General features: G+C 35.1%; 1 protein-coding gene across 2 annotated transcripts; it reads left to right on the top strand.

Moving 5' to 3' along the window:
- Window positions 1-127: 127 nt before the first annotated feature.
- Window positions 128-8,793, top strand: LOC110453627 (dolichol-phosphate mannosyltransferase subunit 1-like). Of its 2 annotated transcripts, none has more exons than XM_021502657.1 (9): window positions 128-251; window positions 4,096-4,195; window positions 4,828-4,861; window positions 5,878-5,954; window positions 6,929-6,954; window positions 7,096-7,191; window positions 7,720-7,788; window positions 8,158-8,263; window positions 8,535-8,793. In XM_021502657.1, exons 1-9 carry the CDS (start codon window positions 151-153, stop codon window positions 8,637-8,639), a joined length of 714 nt encoding a protein of 237 aa, XP_021358332.1. In that variant the 5' UTR covers window positions 128-150; the 3' UTR covers window positions 8,640-8,793. The 2 variants fall into 2 exon arrangements, with proteins under 2 accessions (XP_021358332.1, XP_021358331.1); XM_021502656.1 differs by having other exon boundaries at window positions 8,149-8,263.
- The last annotated feature ends 3,257 nt before the right edge of the window (window positions 8,794-12,050 follow it).

Below are 12,050 nucleotides of genomic sequence, written 5' to 3'. Positions count from 1 at the left end.
CAATAGTTAAAACTACTACTGTATTTCTTTAAATACAACTATTATATTACTATTAAACTTCTTTTAAATATGTCATTAATATTACAGTACAATATTTGAAATTATGATCACTTAAATAGATGTCTCCCTTTGACCTTTGACCCTGCCAACATGGCGTCAAAAGACAAGTACTCGGTACTGCTGCCGACATATAACGAGAGGGAAAACCTGCCCCTGATTGTCTGGTTACTTGTAAAATACTTCACGGAAAGGTGAGGATTACGATGTTGATATTTGGACATATTTACGCTGCTATTTATAATATTATTATGGCATGCACTTCATGGTGTCACTGCCAAATGGCAGTCGACAGGTCGATATATCAGTGATGATGCACAGGGTCACGTTACAAATGTCTGAAATACACATATGCTATACTGATACGGGTCACAACACACAATATGTGTTGTGACCCATATCAGTATAGCATATGTGTATTTCAGACATTTGTAACGTGACCCTGTGGATGATGTAAAATAAGTGGGGAATGGCATCACCATCAATTAACTTCATGATACATAGGAAAGCAGTTATATTTATATAATTAAATATGTAACAGGACTTAGTTAATCGAATCCGGAACCTTTAAACCATGTACAGAGACTATTCTACCCACAGGTGTTAGACTGATCGAAACACAAAAATATCCAGATTTGGACCTGGTAATGCATATTATACGGTGCGACGAATCACCAAAACGGACCGAATCGGACCGAAACGGAACCGAAACGGACCGAAACTAAACCGAAACGGAGTCGAAATGGAAACCATAAGCTATTCAAAGGGAATTCAATACAGTTTAGATTGTGTGTGAACAAAACGGACCCCGATCGGAACCGAAACGAAATTGTAAATGTGGTTCTCTTTGTTAAATTTGAGCTGTGTTTCTTTATTTGTCGTGTAGGCCTATATATTGTGTATATTATATATGCCAAATACATACAATAATGCATGTATCTATGTTATATAAATACAAGCACATGACTAGATCTTCACACATTAGAAAGGCAATTATATCATATGCAGTGACGAGACATCGCATTTTTTTATACGTTACGTTAATTTCCCCCTTTTATTAATTTTTTCTCCGTTGGATTTCTTGGCTCATTTTGATATTATTTTCAATTTATTAAACGCTTAAAATATTGATAAAGTTGTCCATTTAAATGAGCAATCCATACTTATCACAGCATAAAAAATACTTGTGGCGGTATAGACACACTGTTAAATTTTGTGTAAATGGTTCTAAGATTTAAAAGTGGATAACTATATCAACATTTTCAACATAATTGTGTTCTATTTGTGTACCGAATTGTTTTAAATGGGTTAGTTTTCTTTTCCCTCTTTTTTTATTATTTTAATTTTGTCTGGAGAATGTGAAATTATGGCACATTTAAATATCATACATTATTCAATTATGTAACACAACATGAATTGACATCAATGGCTAAATGTATTACCGATATTAATGACATAATTAATTTACAATACTAATGTCCATCCTGTTCCAACATGTATTATTGTCAAACGGAGTCGAAATGGAAACCATAAGCTATTCAAAGGGAATTCAATACAGTTTAGATTGTGTGTGAACAAAACGGACCCCGATCGGAACGAAACTGTATTGAAGTCCCTTTAAATAGCTTATGGTTTCCATTTCGACTCCGTTTCGGTTTAGTTTCGACTCCGTTTCGGTTTAGTTTAGGTCCGTTTCGGTCCGATTCGGTCCGTTTCGGTTCCGTTTCAGTCCGATTCGGTCCGTTTCGGTGATTCGTCGCACCCCATATTATATATGTATAAGGCAAATTCGGCTATATAGTCAAATATGACTATACACATATAGGACGAATGTAAACAAACAACCCCTTACTGGTAATATTTATCTTTGCACGTCAATTAAATTGTTGACCAAACAGGTGAGTTGGTGAAATAAAAGATTATTGATTACACAATTTTAATTGATTTGGTGAATTTCCATCGTTGCATTTTTTTCATGTCATTATGTGTCCCTTATTATAAAAGTACAGCGTGTGTCTCTCTTATATGGCGTCAATGTCTTCCCAAAGATAAGCATCCTGTATAGATGCCGATTGGTGCCTCATGTGTGCTTGATAACATGCAGTGAAAGTTGTTTATGTGCTGAGAGGGAGTGAAATATTTGGTGTTTTGATACAGAAATTGTTAATATTCCTGTGAAATCATTAGATACAAAGGATAAAAGATGCAAGCTTAAGTGTCACCAGAAATTGGGTTATTACTTTATTTGATAAAAAAACTTTTTATAAGCAACTTACAATGTACCTGTCCACCAATTTTTTAGTGAGCATGAGGAAATTGCGACCATGATTGATAAGTATAGTTATATTTGACTATGTAACCACAGAAGTAAGTACTGAACTAGTTAACGATTTATGTACAGTATGTAACAGAAAAGGGAGTTTATGTATAGTGGATTGAAACCGTGACCCCAGTTGCCCAGTCAGTTATTCTAAGGATTGAGCTAAATGGAAATTCCCTCAAGCACGAGGCTAGAAGGTGACTGTAATTGTATACAAATTTTAATTACAACCTAGCTAGCTGCCACAGTACTCCCTTCCCTTTTTAAATGTGTTCGCCCTCGAACACCACAGTAACCCAGGTTCTACATGTAATACAACTCCCTAGCTGTCACCACATGTACAGGAGGGCCAAAGACACTCGTTGTAAAAGAAAAGATATTAAGGATATAAACGACGGAGCCTCAACATCAGGATTCCGTAGTTGTATAACCCCCAGCTTCTCAGTCTGCTGCTGTGCAAATTGTGCTAAAGGGAAATTCCTTCCAATGTAAGCTAGAAGGCATAATCCAAGTATTATTAAAACCTGCCACACTTAAAGCTTATGAACATTTTATCATTGGTCCTGATATTTAACCCCTATTATGCTGGATTGAAATTGTAAATAATCTACTTTTTTGGCCACATGGGTCAAATGTGTGAAACCTTTTAGACGATATTTTTTGAAATTAGCAACACCTGGCCTGTAACTGTATGTAATGAATAATGCACTATTAAGTAGCCCTGGCCAATTTGGAAAGTCCCAATAGTAAAACAAACTTAAATCTCCCATCAACAATTCATATTACATTGAGAGTTATGCTATTAAGCCTGTGATATTAGCTTGTTTGCTAAGGGATCTTAGCTTGTTTTGCCAACTAGTTTCTTCAAATGTATTTGGCCTTGACCCACTTTTAAATTCACAAATGTGAAACACATTGGCAAATTATCATTGAATCTCAGGTGAGAGATATGTGTGTATAGGCCCATCAACCTTCTTGTTTTACATGTAGTTTGACTACCGGTAGTACGGTAGTGTAAGACATACAAGTGCAATGTACCAGTATACCTTCAATCAGCACTAGTACTGATTATGAGACGTTTTTTGTATGAAGCTATCAATACCTTTACATTGTACTTGCATTTATACATGTATAAGCTGTGAACAGAGGCTTTTCTATTGATGATACTCATATAAGTACCAAAACAATAACAGATATGGGTACATTATAGATAAACATTCTTCATTTAATCAAGCTGCCAAATAGAAAAAAATGTGGTTTATGATAAAACACCAAAATTGAAAATAACAAAATTTAAAGTGTTAAGTTTGAAATAAATTTGCAGTAAATAAAAATTTTGGCTGCAAAATATTCTGTTTGTACAATAATAAAAGTGTTGAAGCACAATGGCCATGTTTATGATATCTTTTTTAAATGTTAACAAATTAAAAGTTGTATGAAAGTTACTTTAGATCTGATCTAATTGTTTAATATATTTACATTTATATACCCATAAAGGTTTAGGGTCACCTGCCCGACCACGTGGGTTTTCTCAGGGTACTCCGGTTTCCTCCCACACTAAGACCCCCCCTCGCACTAACATCCGAGCCAACAAGAGTGATTAATATAAGTTGAAATAACTTGTTTCATAATTGTTGTAAAATAAATTAGGTTTATTTTATTTTAATATATTTATTTGAGTACCATTTGAACTTTTGAGGTTGTGTTTTTGTTTCCAGTGGATATGACTTTGAGATCATCATCATTGACGATGGAAGTCCTGATGGAACACTGGAGGCAGCAAAACAACTGGAAAAGATTTATGGCAAAGATAAAATTGTAAGCTAAACTCTTGTTCAAAGTTATCTTGGATTTAACAGTTTCAGCTTTTATCTCCTTGTCTATATATTTTAATCACAATTCCAATAGTTCAATCTAAGGTATAAATTCAACTAATGATTTGTAATAAACATGCACTGACAGATAACGAATCATTGTATTTAAACATGTACATGTACATTGTATTTAAACATGTACATGTACATTGTATTTAAACATGTACATGTATGTATATTGTATTTAAACATGTACATGTATGTACATTGTATTTAAACATGTACATGTATATTGTATTTAAACATGTACATGTACATTGTATTTAAACATGTACATGTACATTGTATTTAAACATGTACAGGTACATTGTATTTACGTTATATCTACATTGCACTGGCCTTAAATGAAGCAGTCTGCCAAAGTCTTATTGCATTCAAAGAATGTATCAATTGGAATTCAGCTGTGGGTGCTAATGATGACATTTACATCACTGACATCAATAAAGTAAAGTTATTTGTATATTTAATATAGTATTTTATAGTTTTCTCCTCCTATGGAATATGATATACTGAGATGAATTCATTAAGCTCTAGCTAAATACAAACAATATATTGTCTACTTATTTTTGTTTTTAGGTGTTAAGACCAAGAGAAAAGAAACTTGGACTGGGTAAGAAATTACTATACACATCATAGTGATGCAGCTGTTTTCTTTAGTTAGATATAGTGAAGCAAACCGAACAGTTAACTAAAGTAAATCCGGGAAGACTCAAATATTTTGTCAACTACAGGAATTAATGAGGATCAATGTATTATTTTGGTGGAGCTTCCTGAGTAATGAAGACTTTTTTACTGCTTTGAGTTTTTAAAGGATTACCTTTTATTTAAAATTTTAAAATTATTATATAAAACATAAAAAGTTACAAGGCCCCCTGTAAACGCGTTGCCTGAAAACACCAATTGAAATTACCAGGATACTTTATTTCAAACCTGTGATTTGTTTGCCTCTAAAATTACAGTTTCACCTGACTGGTATCTCACTGCACAATCTTATTCATTTATGTGAATAATATGGGACCCCGGACAAAATTGAGGGTTTTCTTTTGGTTAGGATGCACCTGGGAAACCAAAACTGACTGGCTATCTACTTTACAAAACTTAGGACCTTTGTCTTTTCTTTTCTCTTTTACATGTATACATACTTACTGCTACCTTTTTTAGCGATGTTTTCCTAGGCTTCTTTGGCTAGCCCGTTGTCAGAATTTGACCATGTGTGGTGTACAGGTCATGCTTCTGTGTCCAGGTTATGATATTTCAGAGAGATGACACATTAGATAGGTCTTTGAATAGACCATTCATCTGTGCTCACCATTGTGTATAGCCTGAGTTTCCTCTGGCCACGACCACAGACTTAGACAATTTGACAGATAGATGTCACACCAGACATCTATCTGTCAAAATGTCTAAGTCTGGTGTTGGGGCCAGAGGAAACTAGGGCTACATTACTTATTGTCTTCTTTGTGATGACACAACGCCAAAAGCCAAAGGATCAGACATTATGTCTATTGTTTTAGTTCTGATGTCATAATAGGTGTGATAACATGATCGTATACTCAAAATTACGACATGGGTATGCACGTTATAACACAGCACTTTAGAAATAAAATGTGTGAACATTTCTTTCAGGCACAGCCTACATTCATGGTGTAAAACATGCAACAGGAAATTTCGTGATTTTAATGGATGCTGATATGTCACACCATGTGAGTGTCTTTATATAATCTTGTTCAACTGCATTTTCATGTTAAGCATCTGTAACTGATGAGACACTTGAATAAAATCTATCAAAAATCAATTTTGTATTTACACCCATATAAACCACTGATAAGTGCTGTGCCATAGAATATTTTCTGGGCCCTGGGCCAAAAATGCCATGCTTAGCTGGGTTACCAATTCAGGACAAAAACAAAGTAGATATTTTTTTACACAACAATGTATATATATTGATATTACTGATGTATTGAAACTTCTTAAACTAAGGCATCATCATGGACAAATATGTTAAGCTTGGGGAAAATCTGCACTTATTTTAACTGTTGTCAGTAAAGAATCTGCTTTAGAGTTTCCTCCCCTTATTAACTGCTATTTAGGATTGACATCTTTGTGCTAGGATCTGATCAATCTCAGCACTCTTTTGATATTCATGAAAAATAGCACGGTCTTGATTATGACATTACTGTAAATTGTAATGACTTTAACAATAAGGTACTCTTACTGTGATATTGCAATGTAATTCTGTATACTAGAATATTTCAGCTTCGTTAAGTATATACCCTTTACTGGCCAAATCCAAATTTGTCCAATGCTGATTTTTCCTGGAAATACTGTGTATAGACACTGACAGTATAGTGTGCATGCTTTGTACCCATGTTTATGGTTATGATGAATTTGCCCTCAATGTAAAGAAATTTGAAAAAAATGTATTATGTACAGTTATGTTTAATATAGTTAGTACACTTGCCTATATCTAAATTAAAGTAAAGTAAAATGGCTTCATGATCATATGCACCAATATACTTAATCAAACAGTCACTGTATTATATAGGATATCAAAAAAGCAATTATGCAATATAAAGATTGAGATCTTACCGGTACTTTTATTGGATTGCTTGTTTATACTGCTTCATGTATCACACTATAATACTGAGGTTTTTATTTTGTTATTATTTATTTTCAGCCGAAATTCATTCCAGAATTCATCAAGTAAGTTCTTATAATTAATTTAATATTTTGTTATTCTATTTCCAAATTTTAAAAACTATTGTGTATTATGTTCACTATAGGTATAAAATTATTCAGATCATATACTGATAGTAACAAAAACCTATCCATTGTTTTCTAAAGGAAACAGAAGGAAGGAGATTTTGATCTTGTGTCGGGTACAAGGTATATAGGAAATGGAGGAGTGTTTGGATGGGACTTCAAGCGGAAACTTGTCAGGTATGTCAAGTCTCATGTCTCTGGTTGCCAAACTAAAAAAAATGATACCTACATGTACATGTATCATTCTATCTACATTAAGATAATGTGGTTTGTATAACTGCTGGATATTATTAATTAGAAGGTATAGGAATAAGTGTAATATATATGCCAGGTTTGTCTTGTCAACAAATTGTATTTATTTTTATTTTTGACACACGGGAAGAAATTCGTACAAAATTGTATTATCTAGCCACCAGCTGCCTATGTCTATATCGACTCATTACATTAGTGAGTTGTGAGAAAATCCTGATCTCATAATGCATCATCTATATGGCCATATGCACACATCTGCACATGCTGCAGTTGAGTGTACCGAGTTGAGTGTTGTAGACTTATCCCATATATAGGATTGATGCTGCTAGCAATGCAGATGTCCTTAATGGAATTGTTAATTAATCTAAGACTGGTGTCAGAGGAATTGTAACTTTTAACAACTGCATCGCAAATAACAGATGTTTATGTTGTATTCTATTTTATTTTAAATAGCCGAACAGCAAACTACATAACACAGGTGTTACTGAGACCTGGAGCTTCAGATCTGACCGGCAGCTTTAGGTCAGTAGATATGACAAAGTGAGATAAAAATCTGATAGACAAAATATTGATTTTGATGTACATGGTATGTCAAGTACATAATTAATTGTTGGTGTGGCAGTAGTAATAAACTTAATTAGTGAGATTATATACTACCTGATTTAACTAAAACAAAGGCTTTATGAGCACAGAGGGCAAGTGGTAGTGTAACTGATAATGGGTTTTGAGATGTTCTCTCAATGACAAGACAGATTCCCTCGCATGAGTGATTTACATAAAATATGTAGTCTCCGGGTTGTTAGATATTACATACCTCAAACCTTGATGTCAATCCTCATAAAGTATTGTTTTGTAGCTATAAAATGTTGACAATGTTTATAGACTGTACAGGAAAGAGGTCCTTCAGAAGCTGGTGGAGGCATGTGTGTCCAAGGGCTACGTTTTCCAGATGGAGATGATTATTCGGGCTAGACAGTTCAACTATTCTATAGGAGAGGTAGGTATATCTGGACATCAGTATTATCACTAGTTGGTTTGGTTTGTGCTTCTTGTATAATTACGTTGCCTACATTTGCTACCTGTGTGAGGATTATGCATGTAGAAATGCATATAACGTATAAAGAGAATTTTCATTGAACCAGAAATGTCTGCATAAAATATTAGTTATGTTAGTGTTAAAAATAAGGTCTTATACTTGGCATGATATTTGAAATACATTTTATTAATGGGATGCAGGTGTTTTAACATATCGTTTTTTTTTGTTACAGGTACCAATAACCTTTGTTGACCGAGTGTATGGTGAATCCAAGCTAGGACAGAGTGAGGTGTTTGGCTTCCTGAAGGGACTGCTGTACCTTTTTGCTACCACATAACATTATACAGACTGTTACACTCTTGGTTTATATAATAAATAATAATAATAATAATAATACTGGACGCAGGCAATATGCCTATATATCCAGATCTGGAATATCGTCAGACACTATATGAGAGAGCCACAATAAAACTATTTGTTACATAACTCGTTTTTGGTGTATAGTGTAATTTATTGCAACACTATGGCATACATTATTTGATCGTCAGAGAGCAACATTTGAAATGTATTCCAAGTAGATGAAAACCATTTTTTTCCCAAATGAAGTATATTTTTTTTGTCAATATCGCCAAATAAACATAAGGTAACCATACTATTTGGCTGATGAGTTCATCAAGATATATCAGGTTCAAAAGATATAAAAAAAAATATGAAATCGATTTATTCCATCAGAATATCCTAGATTTGGTACGTTTTTAAGGTCATTGGTCCAACTATGGTCATACAAGGACTGTCTACAATGTTAACACTACTATATAGTGTGTCACCACACTCGGAATGCTGCATCTGGACAAAATAACACAGTAAATCCCTCCCTATCACAATATTCTGATACAACACCGCCCATTGAAACCGGAACGTCAAAAGGGAACATCAAAGTACCATTTTTAGGTCACCTGAGCTTTACCTCATGGTCCTAACAAACTTAGGTTAACATTATACATTGTACTTATTTTTTTCTCTCAAATTGGTACATATTTCAACAACAAAAATAAATACTGTAGGACTCGGGGTGACCGTAAAGGCCCATGGGCCTCTTGTTAAAAGCGGGTATCGCTTACCATAATGTCAATTCCCTTTTGTAGTTAATCTATAACCAACTTCTATGTATTAGCTCACCTGGCCCAAAGGCCATGGCGCAGCGTTCGTCGTCCGTCAACTTTTTCCTTTAAAACGCTACTAGTCCTGAACGGCTCAGAGGATTTTGACCAAATTTGGTCTGGAGCATCATTGGCCAAAGGTTTATCAGTTTTGTGTAAACAGAGGGTATGGTCCCAGTGGGGGCAGAGGGGCGGGGCCAAATAGGGGGAAAATAGGTAAATATTTAAAATCTTCTCAACCAATAGAAGGATTTGGACCAAATTTGTCCTAGAGCATCCTTGGACAAAGGAGACTCAAGTTTGTATAAATGGAGGGTGTGGCCCCTCTGGGGGCGGGGCTCAATAGGGGAAATAGAGGATTTTTTTCTCCTACTATACAAGTGAAGGGATTTAAACCAAATGCAGTCTGAAGCATGATAAAGGACAAAATAATCAACTTTGTATAAACTGAGATGTGTGGGCCCCCTTCTTTGGAGCAGATGGGTGGGGCCCATTAGGGGAAATAGAGGAAAACAACAAAGATCCTTCTCCTTTTGTACCGATGAAGGGATTTTGACCAAATTTGGTCTGGAGCATGTTGGCCAAATGGTTCTCAGTTTTGTATGGTCCCCCTGGGGGCAGAGGGGCGGGGGTCCAAATAGGGGGAAAATAGGTAAATCTTTAAAAATCTTCTTCTTCTCAACCATTGGAAGGATTTTGACCAAATTTGTTCTAGAGCATCTTTGGACAAAGGAGCCTCAAGTTTGTATTTTTAAACAGATCTCGGGTGTGGCCCCTCTGGGGGCATGGGGGCGGGGCCAAATAGGTGAAATAGAGGATTTTTTTTTCTCCCACTATACAAGTAGGTATAGTTTTGTCTTTCCCACCAAAAAATATTTAAATGTAGTTCTTTTTGCAACTTTGTTTCTTGTACTCCCTTGATAAACCTGTATGGTACTCAGCAGGTTTTAAATTGAAAAATAAAATACCAGGTGAGCTATTAAGGTCCCTTGGCCTCTTGTATATTAGAGCTGACAGCAGAGGAAATTGTCACAACCGAGTATTTTCATAATAGTGCCTTACATTTTTAGCTAACCTGCCCAAACGGCAAGTGAGCTTATGCCATGGTCCGGCGTCAGACCGTCTGTCCGGCATCAACTTTTTACTTTAAACAACTTCTTTTCAGGAACCAAAAGGCCTAGGGTGATGATATTTGGCCAGTAGCATGCTGGAATCAACGGCTACCAAGTTTGTTCAAATGAATGACCTTCATCTATTTTCAAGGTCACCTGGGGTCAAATATGTTAAAACCTTTGAACGACTTATTCTGAATAACCAAAAGGCCTAGGGTAATGATATTTGGCCAGTAACATGCTGGGATAAAGGGCTACAAAGTTTGTTCAAATGAATGACTTTCACCTATTTTCAAGGTCACAGGGGTCAAATATGTTAAAAACCTTTAAACAACTTCTTTTCAATAACCAAATGGCCGTGGAGGATGATATTTGGCCAGTTACATGCTGGGATGAAGAGCTAACAACTTTGTTCAAACAAAATACCTTCACCCATTTTCAAGGTCACGGGGACAAATAAGTTTAAAACCTTTAAACAACTTTTTCTGAATACTCAAGAGGCATAGGTTAATGATATTTGGCCAGTAACATACTGGGATGAAGGGCTACCAAGTTTGTTCAAACAAATGACCTTCACCCATTTTCAAGGTCACAGGGGTCAAATATGCTTTAAACCTTTAAACAACTTCTCAATAACCAAAAGGCATTTGATGATGATATTTGGCCAGTAACATGCTGGGATGAAGGGCTACCAAGTTTATTTAAACAAATAACCTTCACCTTTTTTCAAGGTCACAGGGGTCAAATATAAAAAAAAAAAACCTTCTTCTCAATAAACAATCGGGTTTGGATGATGATATTTAGGCAGGAGCATGCTGGGAGGAATGATTACCAAATTTGTTTAAACTAATGACCTTCACCAATTTCCAAGGTCACAGGGGTCAAATATGTTTAAAACCTTTAAACAACTTTTTCTGAATACCCCAGAGTAATAGGTTAATGATATTTGGCTAGTAACATGCTTGGATGAAGGGCTATCAAGTTTGTTCAAACGAATGGCCTTCATGTATTTTCAATGTCACAGGGATCAAATATGTTTAAACAATTGAACAACTTCTTCTCAAAAACCAAAATGCCTTGGATGATGATATTTGGCTAGAAGCATTCTGCGATGAAGGACTACCCAGTTTGTTACAATGAAAGACCTTCGCCCATATTCAAGGTCACAGTGGTCATTATATGTTTAAATCTTTAAATTACTTTAAAATAATTTGCCAAAAGCATGCAGTGTTTGAAGACTATAACTCTGTTCAACCTAATGTCCTTGTTCGACATTCAAGGTCACAGGCGTCATATGTTTAAATCTTTTAATAGGTTCTTATGAATCAAACACTGATATTCTGCCTTTAGCTATATTTTAGTCCACTTTTAAGATTACAAGTGTGAGATTAATACCAGTTGAGCGATTCAGGCCTATTGGGCCTCTTGTTGATTCACATATCGGTAAAAAGTAACCTTGTCAGATACATATTTAGC

Source organism: Mizuhopecten yessoensis, unplaced genomic scaffold (assembly GCF_002113885.1).
Source record: "Mizuhopecten yessoensis strain PY_sf001 unplaced genomic scaffold, ASM211388v2 scaffold7473, whole genome shotgun sequence".
Taxonomy (NCBI): Eukaryota; Metazoa; Mollusca; class Bivalvia; order Pectinida; family Pectinidae; genus Mizuhopecten; species Mizuhopecten yessoensis.
Note: the sequence above shows the minus strand (reverse complement) of the source record. Positions and strands in the feature narration are given on the sequence as shown.

Coding starts and splice junctions, on each gene's coding strand:
- LOC110453627 (XM_021502656.1), top strand. CDS start 151: ATGGCGTCAAAAGACAAGTACTCGGTACTGCTGCCGACATATAACGAG. Junction 252..4,095: donor GTAAAATACTTCACGGAAAG/GTGAGGATTACG, acceptor TTTTGTTTCCAG/TGGATATGACTTTGAGATCA. Junction 7,789..8,148: donor GATCTGACCGGCAGCTTTAG/GTCAGTAGATAT, acceptor CAATGTTTATAG/ACTGTACAGGAAAGAGGTCC.